The sequence below is a fragment of the Medicago sativa genome, chromosome 8 (assembly GCF_051527215.1).
Source record: "Medicago sativa cultivar Bolivia chromosome 8, Bolivia_mono, whole genome shotgun sequence".
NCBI classification, from domain to species: Eukaryota; Viridiplantae; Streptophyta; class Magnoliopsida; order Fabales; family Fabaceae; genus Medicago; species Medicago sativa.
Window position 1 is genome coordinate 83,686,651 of NC_140756.1, and position 18,682 is coordinate 83,705,332.

General features: G+C 38.0%; 2 protein-coding genes across 2 annotated transcripts; both read right to left on the minus strand.

Annotated features, from left to right (window-relative positions):
* Positions 1-3,183: 3,183 nt before the first annotated feature.
* LOC146902375 (zinc finger BED domain-containing protein RICESLEEPER 2-like) lies at positions 3,184-6,730 on the minus strand. The gene is made up of 5 exons (XM_085732084.1): positions 6,568-6,730; positions 5,280-5,997; positions 3,772-5,046; positions 3,630-3,688; positions 3,184-3,535 (listed from the first exon to the last, which is right to left on the minus strand). Exons 2-3 carry the CDS (start codon positions 5,981-5,983, stop codon positions 4,638-4,640), a joined length of 1,113 nt encoding a protein of 370 aa, XP_085588210.1. The 5' UTR covers positions 5,984-5,997; positions 6,568-6,730; the 3' UTR covers positions 3,184-3,535; positions 3,630-3,688; positions 3,772-4,637.
* LOC146902376 (zinc finger BED domain-containing protein DAYSLEEPER-like) lies at positions 3,768-4,381 on the minus strand. The gene is made up of 2 exons (XM_085737134.1): positions 4,223-4,381; positions 3,768-4,136 (listed from the first exon to the last, which is right to left on the minus strand). Exons 1-2 carry the CDS (start codon positions 4,379-4,381, stop codon positions 3,768-3,770), a joined length of 528 nt encoding a protein of 175 aa, XP_085593260.1.
* Positions 6,731-18,682: the final 11,952 nt, after the last annotated feature.

Below are 18,682 nucleotides of genomic sequence, written 5' to 3' on the forward strand. Positions count from 1 at the left end.
AATTCTAAATTTTAGTAAACGAACCTTTCATAGTGTTCTAATCTTGTCTCAAAAAAATCGTTCAAAAATTTAAGAGTTTAAGGATAATTAATCAAACTTTGTTTTAGCAGGGACTAAAATTATAAGTAAATTTTTTTTTATAGGGACTAAAAATGCTATTAAAATTAAGTAAGGACTAAACTTACGAGGTCGCTATTTTATAGGGACTAGAAACATAATTAACCCTTTAAATTTTATGGTTGCAAAATGATTATCACCGCAATCCAATAAGACCGTTCAGCGTTAATAAAGGTAGTCGCATCTCTGACAGTTGATTATGAATAAAATGATATAACCATCATTTTTTATTAAAAAACAACATTTGATGTGAACATATTTTAAAATCATATGTATATGACTCGTTCTCCTTTTGGCAGATACATGAACTTGCTATAAAATTAAACTTCGTTTAATTTTCATAAAAAAATTGAACACAAATATCCTCTTAAAAGTTTGATTGTACATGTATTTATCATCCAATATTTTTGTATTAATTTATTTAAAAATTAAATTAAATTTTAAACGAATTTTCTCCATTTTTTTGTTGAAGGAAACGAGTTTTATCCATGAATAGCGATATCAACCACATTGCATATACCTAAAAAGTTACTAAAATATATTTCATTTGATAATTTTTTTCTCTAGAAATTAATTATGAGTCATTACATCTAGTTAATCACACGATTTAAACTTCAAAATAAAATAAAATAAAGTTAAAAAATAAAAGAAGTTCACGTGACCCCTTTACTTGATCCCAAATTCTTCTCTTCTAATTCCCCCCCCCCCCCCCCCCCCCCCCCCCCCCCCCGCTTCCAACACTAACCACCACCACGATACCAAAATTGCTGGAGCATCTTTGCCATCGAAAGTATGGTACATTGAGGTTGTGATCAACGGTAATGGTACTGCAATTGTTACATAGAAAAGGTCGTTTGTTGCAAGTAGCAATATTAAAAGAGATAGTTGTTTTCAAAAAGATTATTAAACAATTTTAAATTTGCATTATTTGATTTGTGAGATCAGAAATTATATTTATTATCCTTCGTGTTACAGATAACAAACATACTTGCTAAATGTCATGATTCAACCAATTAAATATGAACTTGGTAAAAATAGGAATGGCTCGTCAATTGAAGGGTTTTGTGTAGCCTCGCCTTTAGGGGTGGAAATAGGTCGAAATTTCTTCGTTAGAGGCCTATGACTCGGCCTACTAAAAGCTTAGCTCGTCCTAACTCGTTTAATAAATAGGTCAAGCTTGAGCTTTTTAAAAAGCCTATTAATTTAATTAGGCTAGGCTTAGGCTTATAAAAAAGCCTATCGGTCGGCTCGTATACGAGTATATTACATTTTTCATATTTATTATTTATATTTATATATATCAAAAAGAATTACTACTACTTCAAATTCTCATACCACAATTATTATTATTTCAGCTTTTTTGTATGGCTTGCTACCGATATATTTATATATATTTGTGTGAACTGTTAAGGCTTGCTAGTGTTATGCACGATGTCAAGTATGATTATTAGATTAAGTTTGAAATCCTTGTTGTTATCGGACATGATTATTCTTGAGTTTCTATCCATCTATAAATTTTACAATTGTGTTTCATTAGTTTAATCTGTATCTAATTAATGTTTATCTATATATTAAGTATGTTGCACAAATTGAAAGGAAAAAAAATTGATGAACATACTCTGTTTGAAATTTGTAACACAAACTAGGCTTTTAGACGGTAATAGGTCGAGTCGAGCTTTTAAAGGCCGAGGTCGGGCTTAAAATAAAGCCTTTGACAGGTAAAAGGCCAAGGCTTAGGTCTTAGTTTTTTCAACTAGGCCTAGCCTATTTAAACAAAGCCCGGCTCGGCCCGGCTCATTCCCACCCCTACTTGCCTTGTATATTTAATCAATTCCTTCCCATGAATTCAATTGAATGGGTTTCGTGCAGCAAATAATACACTTGATTCTCTCAATGAGTTCAATTGAATGAACTAAACGGAGTCGTGTTCCTCTCAATGCAATCAGTGAGGTATGCAGATAGGATGCCAAGGTAAATAAGATCTCTTACGTGAACGTGAGTCTTTATTACTGACCTTTGATAGATATATCCAACAACTCATATCTGACTCTTTATATATTCAATTTAAACACAAATTTTCTAAAGTTTTTTTTTTTAGGGAACATATTTCTAAAGTTAAAGCCACAAAGTTTGTACCCTAATAATATGTTATATATATCTGGATATTAATCTTGATCCAACGTACATATAGAAAACATTTATCTTTGTTTATTGTTCTAGCAGCATGCATGATACATAAACACCATGAGTAAGTAGCATAATAACCACACAATAATATATAGTAAAAATACATATAAGGAGCAGGGGAAACTATATAAATTTATTCGATTCACCAATATACTACCCATAGTCCCATATAGATCAGGAAAAGTTATTAGTAATATTCACCATCCAATCACATATTCCTATGCAATCAGCGATGGTGATGGTGTGGAGGGTGACCATGTGGCCCAGGAGGACCACCAAGTGGAGGTGGCTGAGAACCAGATGGAGGTGTTGGGCCTGGTGGCGGGTTAGGAGGTGGATGAACATGCGGCGGATGAGCAGGTCCGGGAGGATGTGGACCCGGTGGTCCAGGATGGTGAGAACCTGAGCCTGCCGGTGGAGGTGGATTGCGCATATTTCTCGCAATAGTAGCTTTCTTCGTTTCTCAACGATGAGACGAACCACACTTGTTTTTACCTTATGGAAATTAGGGATGTCAATGGGGCGGATCGGGGGCGGGGAATACATCCCCGATCCCCGCCCCGCCGGTGAATCTATTCCCCATCCCCGTCCCCGATCCCCGCTACGGGGGAATATTTTCCCCGATCCCCGTCCCCGCGGATCCCCGCGGAGCCCCACGGTTTTTTTTTTTTTTTTTTTTTGCTAATTTAAGCCCTGTATAAAAAGCCAATTAATTGTAAATGATGTCTGATATCCTATAAAAAGCCTTTTGAACAATTTGATTATCACTCCCCCGCATGTATATTTTTGTTAACTGTTGTTATAAACAAAACATTTAACAGGAATAGCTCTATGCAAATTGGTAGTAGAATGCTGTAAACAATAATCAAGACAAAAACACAGCTGCAACACCACTGTACTGCTATACCAGTAGCAAGCAAATCAGAATTAAGTCACATTGTAGTAGCAAAACCACAAAAGTAGTAGCAAGTAAACCAGAATTTATACAGTCACATTACTAGTAGCAGTAGAGAAATAAGTCATAATCAAAACCACAAAAGTGGACAAGTCACATTACTTAATAATACATCTAAATTCAAAATAGGAAGTCATCCATTCACAACAAAAAATCATGTCTCTTGCTTCCAACAAGGCATCCATTCACAACAAAAAAATCATGTATCTTGCTTCCAACTTTTCCTTATAAGATCTTCTCCATCGCCCTCGACCACAGTTATGTTTGACTCATTTCCTACAACAAGTAAACATATAGTCATAAGCATAACTACTTCACAAAAATACTTTAAAAACATGAAAGTAGTCAACAATAAGAATTTTTACACTACCTCATCATCATCCATATCCTCATCAACACATTGAAAAGAAGCCAATATCTTTGAACAACCTAAGAAAAAAATAGCTAAATTATAAGTATGGTGACAAAAATACAAATGATAAAAAAGATGAATTTAACATTAAATGTACTACCTTGCATTTACTGTTCGGAACCAATTTTGGCTGCACATCAAAGCCTCTAATGTGTCCTCCTTCAGCCTACTACGTTGTGGAGTTACAACACGGCCACTAGTACTAAATGCAGATTCCGAAGCAACCGTGGAGATTGGAATTGCCAAAAAGTCTCTTGCAATCTTTTGCAAAGTTGGATATTTCACACCATTTTGTTTCCACCATCCAAGTATATCAAAATCTTTAAGCAACTCATTATTCTCTTTGTTCACCAAGATGCCATCTTCTAAATAAGAAACAAATTCTGATTTCCCATTAGTTGAAGCATTTTCCATCACATATTTCATATAGCCTTGCTCCCAAGCTTGCTTTTCAACAAGGACAATCTAGTGTTGATGCAATCGCATTCACTACTAACCATATTATCACTTGCTTCATATTCAAAAATCAAATCTTCACACATTTTCTTCACCTTTTGCAATTCTTTAGAAGAATCACTACCATAAATAAGAGGAAAGAAGTAATTCAGCAATTGCATTTTATATCTAGGATCCAAAACAGCCCCTATTGCCATCACCCCATTGATCAATCCCCAATACTTGTCAAACTTCACAATCATATCTCCCGCCATATTCCGAATGGTATCACTACAAGAAATTTGCCACTCTCTTAAAGCCAACCTTATTTCACAAATTTTGGGAAAATAATGGTTTGAAGTTGGATACTTAGTACCTGAAAACAACTCGGTGACACTAAAAAACAGTTTCAAATGTTCACAAATTTCTCTTGCCACTTTCCAATCATTTTCACTTGGTAAGGATTTATAATGACTAAAACGTATAGCACAACGTTTAAAAACTTCTTCATAAGGCAATGCGAAGCAAGCATCAAATAAGCGAATTCCACCTTGTCCTACAATCTTGTGCAAGCTTCTTTTCATAGGTCATACCTAATTGTTGACAAGTATCTTTAAATTTCTCCTCCCTCTTAGGTGTTGCAACCCAATAACCAACACTTTCCCTAATCTTTTCAATTGAAGTTCCAATTGTTTGCATACCATCTTTAACAATCAAGTTTAAGATGTGAGCGCAACAACGCATATGAAACAATTCACCATTTAAAACAAAAGACACAGCTCCAAACTTATTAATCATATATTCAATCAAAGCATCATTGGTGCTACAATTATCAACAGTTAATGTCGACAATTTTCTATCAATATTCCATTCAAGCAAACATTTTGATAGAGAATCACCAATCACTTCAGCAGTATGTGGTGCAGGCACATAAATGAACCTAAAATATAAACATAATGAATCTAAATTATAGTATGAATCAAACATTAAGCAAGCCATTGCAGAAGTAAAAACAATTATAGTATGAATCAAACATCAAACATTCAACAAGCCATTGCAGAAGTAAAAACAATCATTTATTGGCTTTCAAAGGTATAAAGATCTTTCAACATGTCAACAGAACTTTAACAAGCAAATTTCAAAGCTATAAAAAATAGCTGAAGTAATATTTACCTTATGATTCGATTCTGCAAATTCCAATTATCATCGATGTAATGCGCCGTGACAGCCATATACCCTTTGTTTTGATTGCTAGAAGTCCACATATCAGTAGTTATTGCAATGCGACTTTTATTCTTACCAAGTGAATTCATTTGCTTTGCCCTCTCGCTATCATACAACTTCATGATGTCGTTCTTCATGGTGTTGCGAGAAGGTATCTTGAACAAAGGTTGAAGAGAATGTATAAAGCTTCGAAAACCAGCATGGTTGACCATCATGATGGGGTATTCATGGAGAATAATCATCTTTGCAAGTTCAGTCCTAGAAATATCTTGATTAAAAGTATAAGTTCCAGCAACAAATGACTCTTTATCCTTTCCCGGCACTTCAGAAACTTTTAGCAAGGCTTGCATTGGACTTCTTTTATTGCGAACTGGACATATTGAAAGATGGTCCTTTAAATGAGTAGTACCATTTGATGTCTCACCACCAAGTTTCTTGTCACAATATTTGCAAATGGCCTTAAACACGCCATTGATCTTCTGCCTTTTGTAATCACGCCAATATATAGATTTGAGTCCTCTTTTGTTAGGACTTACACTAGGCTCACGAACGGCTTCAGGTTCTTGACTTTCGACATTCGTCTCATTCCGAGCTGTTTGAGTTTGCTGTGTCGGAGAAACATCATTGGGTGACTGAACTTCTTCATTAGCCATTTTTAGATAAAAACCTTCACATAATCAATCAACGTCAATACATCAATACAAGATCATATAACCTATTTTTTAGTAACTAACTAGTAATAGAATGTCAACAATACTAACAAAAATTCATTATTTAACTAAGCTGATCCAACGTAACTAACTAGTAATAGAATGTCAACAATACTAACAAAAATTCATTATTTAACTAAGCTGATCCAACCTAAGGAAAATATGAAAAGAACGAGAAAATATAAAAAAAATGCATTTTGACATCTCTATACAAAATTGACAGCGGCATTCACATGTCCAGCAGGTCGGGGTTCAAGAATAAAAATGAAAAACCAATCAAGTATAATTTTAATTAAATTCAGTTATCAAATTAATCATTAAACAAAAGCAAGAGCAAAAACAGGATTATACAAAATTATTATTTGTGTACTGTTTTAAATCATTTGTTCTGGAATGGAACAGAAAAGAGGAAGCTAAAGCTGAAGTCGAAATATTCACTTAAGAACTTAAAGAAACCCATGATGCACAAGTGAATTAGATACAGGAAGCATAGATCGAATAGTTTGCACATGGTGAGGAAAACTTACTTTGAAGAACAGGAGCAGCAGAATAGTGTTTGGAATTGAGAATCTGAAGGCGATGAAGGCGGTGAAGTCGTGCAGAAATTTACTGGCGATGAAGGCGATTGAGAATCTGAAGTTGGGCGTTGGGAGGCTCAGCGGCTAGGGTTTGGAATTGGAACGTGTTTCTGTGTTTCAATCTCAACCAAGAGCCTTTTATATTTTTACACTTTTTTTATTTTATTTTATAAAACCATGTGAAAAGTCCAAAAAACCAAGGGTAAATATTAAGGTTTTTAAAAAATGTAAGGGTAGTACAGTATTTTCACGGGGATCGGGGAATCCGCGGGGCGGGGGATACTTCCCCGATCCCCGCCCCGAAATGGCTGCGGGGGAATATTTTTCCCCATCCCGCCCCGCGGGGAAAAAAATCCCGAAAATGGGGATCCGAACGGGAATCCCCGCGGGGACCCATTTTGAAAATCCCCATTGACATCCCTAATGGAAATATAATTGGTGAACAAATGAATCAAAACAACAACTATTTGTAGGACACAAGAGAAAACTCTAGTCTTTTACTATCTATCGGCCAAACCACAAGTAGTTGGGTAACTAACATTCATATATCATGATGGTTAAAAAGGCTTTCATATGTCACCCGGTCACGCTATTCATGATAGTTTTTTTTTTGTTACAAAAAGTTTAGGTGGGTTCGGCTCCGGTCACCACTGTGTCGGGGCACGCCTCAGGCCCAAAGGACACGCCTCCGGCCCAAAGGGCACTTATAGAGATACTTACGTATCACCCACCAACATTGCCCTCACATCGACGGAGGGAATCGAACACACAACTTTCTCGCAAGGAAGTGGCCCGTTCCTTACCAACCGAGCCAACATGTGTTGGTATTCATGATAGTTAGTAACAAAATTAAGTTTGAAATTAGGATTGATTTAACGTTTGTATATGAGTTTAATGTGATAAATCAAAAGGTAAAATTGTTCATAAAATATATATTTTCTCTGTAATTTGTTTGTTCTATCCTCTGTATCTCTTTATGTGGGATAGTGATTCACGGCGATCAATTAAATGCTACAAATACACGATCAACTAAAACTCGGTCATTTGATCTATTACACAATTTAGATCTAATTATTTAATTTTCATCTCCATGTCTACTCAAAACGACCGATTAATAAAAACCGAAAAAACACCATTTTTAACTTCCATCTTTTTTACCGTCTTCTTGATTCATATAGGTTCATAGGTTGCGGTTTTTTTCAATTTACTCAATTTTACAATTATTCGTGACTTCGGCAAAACGGACTCACAATTGCAACGACCCTTGGTTTAACTCAAATGGTTCGTTGTTCTTCGAATGGGATGCACGACAACGATGGAAAACGAGAAATGTGTTGGAACAAAATGTGTTTAACAATGAACCTCAAAGAGTTTTGATGATAACAAGGTATTAAAAATTGTAAATTGGACTAGCTAATATTTGTTCAAGTGTACGGGACCATAGTTAAAAAGTTACATCATTAATTGGTTCCGAATGAGCAAATAAAGAGCAAATGAAAATGAAGCTTAGACGATTCCGAAGGCAATACGCTCCGAAAGTGGAAAGCGCTCCCGAAGTCAAGCCGCTCCCGAAGATAGTAAAAGCGCTCCCGAAGTCAAGCCGCTCCCGAAGATAGTAAAACGCGCTCCCGAAGAAATAGTGCTCCCGAAGACAAGAGGTCCGTAAGCCACATTATCGAAGCTGCATCATCGAAGCCGCACCATCGAAGCCGCGTAAGCCGCTTCATCGAAGCCGCATCATCGATGAAGCTGCCTCATCGAAGTCATTTCACCGTAAGCCGAAGATCAACTAGATTTGCGAGAAGATTCAAAGATTGAAGAATCTACACCGCAAAAGTTGTCTATTGGACTCGAAAACACGACAGAAAATTAGTGGAACTTTGCAACGGTCATTTCAAAGGTGTTTGAAGGCATGTGCTTGCAATTTGGACGAAAGCGTTGACATTGTACTATTGTACGAATCGTACAACCACCTTCTCCACTACTCGTTTTGTGTCCACGCTACAAGACAAGAAAACGGCTTCGGAATACGGCTTCGCTGCATAGATGTTCCTTTGGATAAGGAATGGATTTCAAATTTGTTCTTCATAGGACAACAACCAAATCGAGCAAAATATCATTGGTGAAAGATCAAGCTTCAACAACGACTCTTTGGTGTCTTGGCAATTTCACAACGTCTCTTTCACACCTCTATATAAAGGAGTGAAGACTTAGAGTTTTGGTAATGCAAGAACGCTGAACGAAAGACTCACAACATTTTTACAAGTGCCAAACCTCTCGCCGAAATTGTTCTGCATTCACTTAGAATTTCGTGTCTCAAAGTCATATCTTAGAAATTCGTAAGTCCATTGAGTCTCGTATCTGATTTATATTGTGAGCACCTCTGATTGTATATCAAGTGTTCAACCTTAAACAATTTTCTCGTGTAATTTTGTTTAGTTAGGAAGTCTCTTGCGGTTGTGCTTGAGCAGAAGTCTCTTGATTGTGTTCTTGAGCAAAGGAAGTCTCTAGCTTGTGTGCTTGAGCAAAGGAAGTATCTAGCTTGTGTGCTTGAGCAAAGGAAGTCTCTTGCTTGTGTGCTTGAGCAATTGTAATCGATATTACTCTTAGTGAAATCTCCTTGGAAGTGCAAGGGGACCGGACTACTTCCGGATTGTGGAAGGAACCGGTATAATTGCTTTGTGTCGTTCTTCTTCTCTCTCTCTCGTTTTTTATTCCGCCGCATTTAGATTCGATCATCACTTCGAAAGCCGTCTCACTTAGCTTCGATCGGTTGTGTTCGGCTTTTAGGAGAAACGAAGAATTTTTCAAAACACAATTCAACCCCCTTCTTGTGTTTTTCTCACCTTCAATTGGTATCTAGAGCCTTGGTCTCGTTGTGTAACACTTAACAAAGTGCAACGATCAAAGATCCGAGAAAAACATGTCTACTCCTCCTCCTACCGATACTAGCTATAAAAATGTCTCACATGATTATAGTGATAGTAAGAAATCCGGTGTTGGAAAGATTCCAAAATTCAATGGAGATCTTTGAAGAATTCTCTTGGTGGAAGACCAACTTTTACGATTACATCATGAGCCTAGATGAAGAATTATGGGATATTCGGAAGATGGTGTTGGTGATTTAGTCCTTGATGAAGAAGGAGCTGCCGTGGATAGAAAGAAACATACTCCGTAACCGAGGAAACTCTACAAGAAGCATCATATTATCGAGGAGCCCTTGTCACCGCCATACCCAAAGCGAATACATGAAGATGAGTGACAAATCCACTGCGAAAGCTATGTTTGCTTCTCTCTGTTCAAATTATGAAGGGAGCAAGAAGGTCAAAGAAGCAAAGGCTCTCCCCGCTTGTACATCGGTATGAGTTATTCAAGATGAAGGATGATGAAACTATTGAGGAGATGTACTCAAGGTTTCAAACCTTAGTTTCGGGCTACAAATTCTAAAGAAGAGCTATGTTGCTTCCGATCATGTAAGCAAAATACTCGAAGCTTACCTGCCAGATGGAGACCAAAGGTGACCGCCATTGAGGAAGCTAAAGATTTAAACACTTTAAGTGTCGAAGATCTTGTTAGTTCTCTCAAAGTTCATGAGTTAAGTCTTAATGAACATGAGTCTACTAAGAAGAGTAAATCAATAGCTCTTTCATCCAAAGGCAAGTCATCAAAAGCTCTCAAAGTGGTTGAATCTCGAAGAGGAAGAACAACCAAGTTCGGATTCGAACCGTATGCCGCCGAAATGGCCATGCTCTCAAACAGACTTCAATATCCGGCCAAGAAGAACGAAAGTTTCTCGCCGAAGGGGTAACTCCGAAGCTCAAGGAAAGAATATCGAAGGGATGCTTCAACCGTAAGAAGCCGGGATCTTCAAAGAGAAAAGTCAAAGGACAAGTCAAAGAGGTCTACATTCAAACCAAGCAAATTCAAGAAGCAGATTAAGCAGAGTTTAATGGCAACTCTGGGATGATTTGGGTAGTGAATCCGGATCCGATAAAGAGGAAGCCGATGAAGATGCAAAGGTAGCTGTTGGGTTGGTAGCAACGGCAACTTCGGAAGGCTGGATCGATTCAAACTCGAAGATGAAAACGAGGTATATTCCAAAATTCCCGAGAGATGAACTTGTTGAGTCACTTAAAGAACTTCTTACACATTTTGAAGTAAGAACCAATGAGTTGAAGGATTTAAAAGAAAAATATGCTGATTTGGTACAACGGCAGAAATCAACTCTATTGGATCCGAAAGCTTCTCAACAAGGACTTAGGGGCTTTGACTTCATGTGTAAAACATATGAAGATCGGCTCGGGTTCTTATGTCGAAGCTACAAGAAAAGTGTAATGAAAAACCTTTAAGTAACCATGAAATTGCTCTTGAAGATTTTATTATATACGGCATTGACGAAGCGAGTAGCTTCTATGATTTATAGCATTTACAAGAACAATGGCAGAGGAATTGGTTTTCCGTAAGTGAAACTTGAGAAAACCAATCTAAAATCTTGTTGTGAATGCATCAAGGAAGGTCTGAAAACCTTCTTTGTACCGAAGGGGCCGAGTTGGAAACCGTTGTTCAATCGTAACTCGAAGCTTCTAGTTCTAAGGCTAAGATTACTTCAAAGCCAAAGAACTCTAAGTCAAAGGCTATGATCGAAATCCGATTCCAAGACTTCAAAGGTTAGGATCCCGAAAAGATCGTAACCTATTCCTCGAGTCCGGTGAAACCAAAATCCGGGGTTCAAGTCTAAGTTTCGAAGAAGACGATTCTTCGCTTCGAAGTACCAAAACCTAAGGTGATGGTTAATCGAAGCAACCCAACTCACAAGACAAGGTACAAGAAGTGAAGAGTAAAACCTTAAGTACTAACCTTTCGGGACCCATAGGACAATGGGTACCTAAATCTAAAAATGTCAATGATGCAGTATGTCTAAGAGCGATTGCCAAAGCAAAGATCATGGTACCTAGACAATGGCGGTTGCTCAAGACACATGACGGAGACAAGTCCATGTTCCTCAGCCTAACAATGAAAGAGGGAGGAAATGTGAAGTTTGGAGGAAACCGGACGAGGCAAGATCATAGGTACATGAACTATTGGTAATTCCTCTACCTCAATTAATAATGTATGGTTGGTAGATGGTCTTGAACATAACCTTTTGAGCATTAGTCAATTTTGTGATAATGGTTATGATGTGCTTTTTGAAAAACCCAACTGTACAAGAATCAACAAGGAAGACAAATCCATTGTGTTCAAGGGAAAGAGAGTTGACAATGTCTATAAAATCAATTTTTCCGAACCGGCCGATCGTAAAGTGATTTGCCTACTATCGGTGAATGATAAGAAATGGATGTGGCACAGAAGGTTGGGACATGCTAACCGGAGGTTAATCTCTAAGCTTAGTAAGTTACAACTTGTGAAAGGGCTACCGACATTGACTATCATTCGAATGCACTCTGTGGTGCATGTCGAGAGGGAAAATTGTGAAAACATCTTTTAAAACCAAAGACATTGTTTCAACCTCAAGACCTTTAGAATTACTCCATATTGATTTATTTGGACCAAAGTGAGTACCGCATCGTTATATGGAAGTAAATATGGATTAGTCATTGTTGATGATTACGGAGATGGACTTGGGTGAAATTCCCGAAAAGTAAGGATTATGCATATGAGGTATTCAAGGTAACTTCGCACACAAATTCAAACTCGAAAAAGAGTCAAAAATTTTGAAAATCGAAGTGATCATGGTGGAGAATTTGAAAATGAGCCATTTGAAGCTTTTTGTGAAAAACATGGAATCATTCATGAATTCTCTTCTCCTAGAACTCCACAACAAAATGGGGTTGTAGAGAGAAAGAATAGAACTTTACAAGAAATGGCCGTAACCATGATCCATGAAAACAATTTGGCTAAACATTTTTTGGCGAAGCGATGAATACAAGATGTTATGTTCAAAACAGATCTATATTAGACCTATTTTGGAGAAAATTGCATATGAACTCTTTAAAGGAAGAAAACCAAATATCTCTTACTTTCATCAATTTGGATGTACATGTTACATTCCGAACAACAAGCTCTACCTAAAGAAATTTGATGCCAAGGCCCAAAGAGGAATCTTTTAGGTTACTCCGAAAGGTCAAAGGCATACGAGTGTATAATTCGAGACACTCTGTGTTGAAGAATCTATGCACGTCGATTTGATGACAAAGAGCTTGAAGATAAAACTTCAAAGCAAGATGAAAGTGTTGCGAGAGATACAGTTCCCGAAGTTACTCCAACTCCGAACAGATAGTCAATCCGAAGATGGTCCAGAGCCGAACCCACATCGAAGCGCAAGATGAAACCGCTTCGATGAAGCACAAGATGGCTCACATCAAGCGAGATCCTCCCGTAAACATATTCAAACATAAGTCTTCACATCCCGAGGAGCTAATCATTGGAAATAAAGATAGTCCAAGAAGAACAAGATCACATTTCGTACAAGTAGAGTTAATGATTGGACTAATCTCAATGACCGAACCTACAACGGTTGATGAAGCACTCTCGGATGATGGATGGATCCTAGCTATGCAAGAAGAGTTGAATCAATTTCAAAGAAATGATGTGTGGGATCCGGTACCCAAACCTCGGCACAAGAACATTATTGGAACAAAATGGGTATTCGTAAACAAGCCGAATGAGCAAGGTGAAATAACAAGAAACAAAGCCGGGCTTGTTGCACAAGGGTATAGTCAACAAGAAGGCATTGATTACACTTAAACATTTGCTCCGGTTGCAAGATTGGAAGCAATCGTGTTACTTCTTTCCTATGCAGCTAATCATGGCATAATATTATATCAGATGGATGTCAAGAGTGCATTTCTAAATGGTGTCATAGAAGAAGAAATGTATGTCAAGCAACCTCCTGGATTTGAGGATATTAAATATCCCGACCATGTTTTTAAACCGAAGAAATCACTATATGGCTTGAAACAAGCTCCCGAGCTTGGTATGATAGACTAAGTAATTTCTTAATCAAGAATGATTTTAAAAGAGGACAGAGTTGATACAACACTCTTCGAAGGACCCTTGGGAAATATATTCTTGTTGTGCAAATATATGTTGATGATATAATATTTGGTTCTACTAATGCATCTCTTTGCAAGGAATTCTCTAAGTTGATGCGGGATGAATTCGAAATGAGCATGATGGGAGAGCTGAAGTTCTTCCTTGGCATTCAAATCAATCAATGCAAAGATGGAGTCTATGTTCATCAATCAAAGTACACAAAGGAGCTTCGAAGAAGTTCAAACTTGAAGATTGTAAAGTGATGAACACTCCAATGCACCCTACGTGCACCTTAAGCAAAGAAGATGAAGGAGCTAAAGTAGATCGAAGCCGTATAGAGGTATGATTGGTTCTTTGTTATACCTTACCGCATCTAGGCCGGATATTTTATTCAAGTGTATGCTTGTGTGCAAGATTCCAATCAGATCCTAGAGAATCTCATATGACCGCTCGTCAAGAGAATCTTCGGGTATTTGAAAGGAACAACTAATCTTGGACTCCTTTATAGGAAATCCTTAGATTATAAGCTAATTGGATTCCGTGATGCCGATTATCTTGGTGATAGGATTGAAAGAAAGTCAACCAAAGTGGCAATTGTCAATTTCGGGTGATAATCTTATATCCCGGGCTAGCAAAAGACAAACAACTATTGCTATGTCTACGGCGAAGCGAGAATACATTTCACCGCAAGTTGTTGTACACAACTACTTTGGATGAAACATCGGTTGGAAGACTATCGGATAATTGCTAACGGTATTCCCATTTATTGTGATAATATCGTCGCTATTTGTTTGTCTAAAAATCCAATTTTGCATTCAAGAGCCAAGCACATTGAAATCAAACACCATTTTATCGAGATTATGTTCAAAAAGGAATTTTAGATATACAATTCATTGATACCGAAAATCAATGGGCCGATATATTTACTAAGCCTTTAACTTGTTGAAAGATTTGATTTTATAAAGAAAAATTTGAACATGCACTACGTGTCCGATTAAAGTTTGCTTGCTCTGAATAGGATTTTAGGTTTCGAAGTTAGTTCGAAGCGGTAGTCCATCGAAGCTCAGTATTGAGGTTCCGAGGAAAACTCGCTTCGATGATGACGTCAAGATCCGAAGTCCGTAAGCCGGATTTATTGCTTCGAATAGTTGAATTAGTGGAAACGTTGGGAGTTACTTTTTAAAAGTAACTTCGGCCCACTAACTTGGTAGTTACTCTGTGAATTTCTTACGTGGCTTTGTATGTGTTGGTGTATAACAAAAAGGGCAATGATGATTTAATAGCTTTGAAAGTACTTTTCACGCGCCCCCAATTTGTCATTAATGTTATGTTTGTTTGTCTCTTTTGAATTGCAAACGTTTTTACTCTTAAACACTTTTTCAATTCACACACTACTCACTCACAACAAACACATTTTGCTCTCAAATCTTTTGCGAAGTAAGCGCAAAAACCTTAGAACCCTATATTCTCTAAATCTTCTTCAATCATCCTCAAAATGGCATCATCAAGCTCAAAAGTTTCTGAATCTACCTCAAACATGCAAAGCGCACTGTATCCGGGTCCGTCTACAAACAAGACTATGGATATTCCATGGAAATCCTTAACGGTTCAAGTAGAATCATAGGTGGACTTCGCTTCACTTAAGAAGTACAAAGTGAACATGGAAGGATTGATAGAAACTCGAAGCCGTACGAGTATTTCAAGATGCTAAATGGGCCAACATATGTGAACTTGGTCAAGGACTTTTGGTTAAAAGCCGAAGTATACAATGAAAAGCCCGCAAAAGTTGTAAGCAAACAAGCCGGGTCAAAGAAAGGGAAAATGACCATGAATATGAATCCTACATCATTTGATAGCTTAGAAATAAGGTCTGAAGTGATGGGCATTCCTATAACCATCACCGAGGGCGTTATAGCTAAAGCTTGTAGAATGAATGCGAAGGAAGGTTTCAAGAAATAGTCAAGAAGGAAGATGTCCCTCGCAAAGCTACTACAACACTCTTCTCGGGTGGAAACAAAGATGCTAAGCCTTCGAAATGGAGATTCACAACAGAATGTTGGTGAAATTCGGCAACGATTGCTTCTTTCAAAGAGCAGTGGGTCTCGATCAACCCAACAACCAACGAAGCTAGCAATTTACTTCATGACCAATTTGGAAAAGATAAACTTCCCAAGATATGTAATGGATCATCTCTGCCGGGCTATAAATGAAGGCACTACTAAAGGAAGAAAACAAGTACCTTATGGAAGATTATTGTACGAGATCTTTCATCAAGGAAGAGTGCCGAACTTCTTGAGAAATACAAGGAGTGCTTCGATAAATGTTTTGAAGTATCTACTTCGAAAGGACTATTAGTAGCAGGAGCTTATTCTCTATGAAGTTTATCAAGAAAGCTCCCGAGAATGAAAAGTGGTTGGAGATGACCACGAAGAAACCGAGATTATCGGGAACTTTCCTTCAATCTTTGAGGAAAGTAATTCTAAAACCTTGGCAAAATTAGTAGCCGAGTATGTCCTGGAAGAAGATGCAAGCACTCGGGGAGGAAGCCGTTCTGCTAAAGTGAAGAAGGCTAAGAGTGCTACCGCATCGAAGCGGCTGCGATAAGGGCAAGCAACGAGAAGGTTGCTAAGAGAAAGAGAGGGAAAGCCGAAACCGTTTGTCATAAAGAAAGGTTGGAAGAAGCTTGGGAGGAGATAGAGAAAGAAGAGGCGAGCCTAAGCCGAAAAGAAAGAAGGCGCCACTTGATATGAAAAGCTCTATGGTTCAAGTGACTCCGGTCATGAAGAGAATGGCCAAGGAACATTCGATGACTTTTTAGCTAATAGGCGAGAAGTGAAAGCCTTGAAAGAACTTGGAAGAGAAGAGGAAGGAGAAAGGATGCTAATCGTGGATGAAGCCGATGCCGAAAATGTAGAGCAAGTTCGAATCTTGGAACTTCGAAGCGATAGATAACTCTGCAATGTTATCTAAGGTACCTCAAGTTTCTCACACATCTTGTACCACATCCTCTATTCCTTCGAAGACACTTCTCTTTTAGATCACCTAGAAAGTCATTATCTAGGTGAACTACCCCAATCCGGCTTTAACTCAACCTCGAAAAAGCCTCGAGACAACTCTGCAGCCGGCTTCGATAAAGTTGTTTCGAAGACCCCCCACAACAAAAACCTTCACCGAGAAAAAGCCTTTTCACCCCCTACAACTTCATCACCCCCAATTGTTCCCGAACCATCTGCTCCGAACAAGTCACTCCTCAAAAGACCGTTCCCGAACATATTGTTCCCGAACAACCGATTGCTAAACCCATTCCCGAACTCGAACTCGAAACTACCGCTCCCGAACATATTATTCCCGAACAACCGGTTGCTAAACCCATTCCCGAACCCGAACTCGAAACCGCCGCTCCCGAACACATTGTTCCCGAGCCAAACCCTGCTTCCATAACTCCTTCACCAAGACAAGTTATCAAGATCACCCATCATACCGGTGTATGTGATATGGACACGGACTACGAGGATGATCAAAATGATCATGCCTCTCGATATGGTAGTTGACCCCACTCCCGACCAACCATCAACTAGCCAATCCTTAACTAAAAATGACCAATCATCATCAAATCTACCCATTATACACTTAGCCCCTCCAAAACCCTCTAAACAACCTTCACCTCCCACCATTTACCCTGGATTCTCAAGTACTAAAAGATGTGTGGGAAGATATTGCTTACGAAGTTCTCGGACCGATAGCGGGAAGAAATGACCCGGGTCATCAAGTTAGCTATCGAAGCAATGGAGAAGGATAAAAGAAAGGGTCGTCAACCCGATTTCGGCTTTGCATGATTCCCGCATTGAGGCTCAAGAGCAAGCCAAGCGAGAAGCCGGAAGATTGGTTGAATGGAATAGAAGAGAATACCGGAGATGTTGAAGTTCTTGGTACTTGGGTGAAGAATCCACTCGGCATCGAGGCAAAGAACCCGATGGATTCCGCCTAAGGAGCCGCATCCGATTATTCCTTCGAGATCCCGGAGAAGATTGATGCACCTAACCCGGCTCTAGCTCAGAGAACAAGGTGCTCAAAGAAGAAAATGACAAGCTTGAAACGAGCTACTAGAGCAGAAGGCTGAAGATATCAAAATTGGAAGCCGATATGCAAGAAGCCAAGATCGAGAAGACAACTACGTAAAAGATATGGACAAGAAGTATGCCGATGTTCAAGAGCTTCGAAGAAGATTTTAGAGAAATAAGCCAAACCCATAGTTGCACACTTTTAGCTTATTTTTTTGTCTCTTTAGGCTTGTGTGTTATTATTTGCTTTGATAATAATGCTTGCTATGCTTGTTATTTAATCTTTGGAGATGGTTAATATGCTTTAAAATAATTTGAATTATGCTCTGAACCTTTAATCTTATGTTTTTCTCATCTCTTCTTCTTGTTTATGTCTTTTTGCTAATGACAAAAGGGGGAGTAGATGTGATAGTATTTAAAGGCTGCGAGCCCCATTAATAATATTTGAAAATTTTGAAAAATTTCTATCCTTTTGTTTTACCTTTAAAAGGGTGTATCAAAAAGGGTGAAGTATCAAATTTCAAATAAAATTAATTGAACCATTCTTCTTATCTATAAGTCAATTCTTTCAATTTTTTTTGCTCGATATTATTGTGCGAAAAATGAATTTAATTAACCTGGATAGAACATAGGGGAGCTTACAAACCTCACCTTAAAGACTATCGCACTCGGGGAGTTAGAGCTTACAAACCTCAGACTCGAGCTTACAAACCTCGAAACCCCAAAGTCAACTCGTTAATTAGATTAACAACAATTGACCAATTTTAAATACTATTGTTTGTCATCATCAAAAAGGGGAGATTGTTGGAACAAAATGTGTTTAACAATGAACCTCAAAGAGTTTTGATGATAACAAGGTATTAAAAATTGTAAATTGGACTAGCTAATATTTGTTCAAGTGTACATGACCATAGTTAAAAAGTTACATCATTAATTGGTTCTGAATGAGCAAATAAAGAGCAAATGAAAAT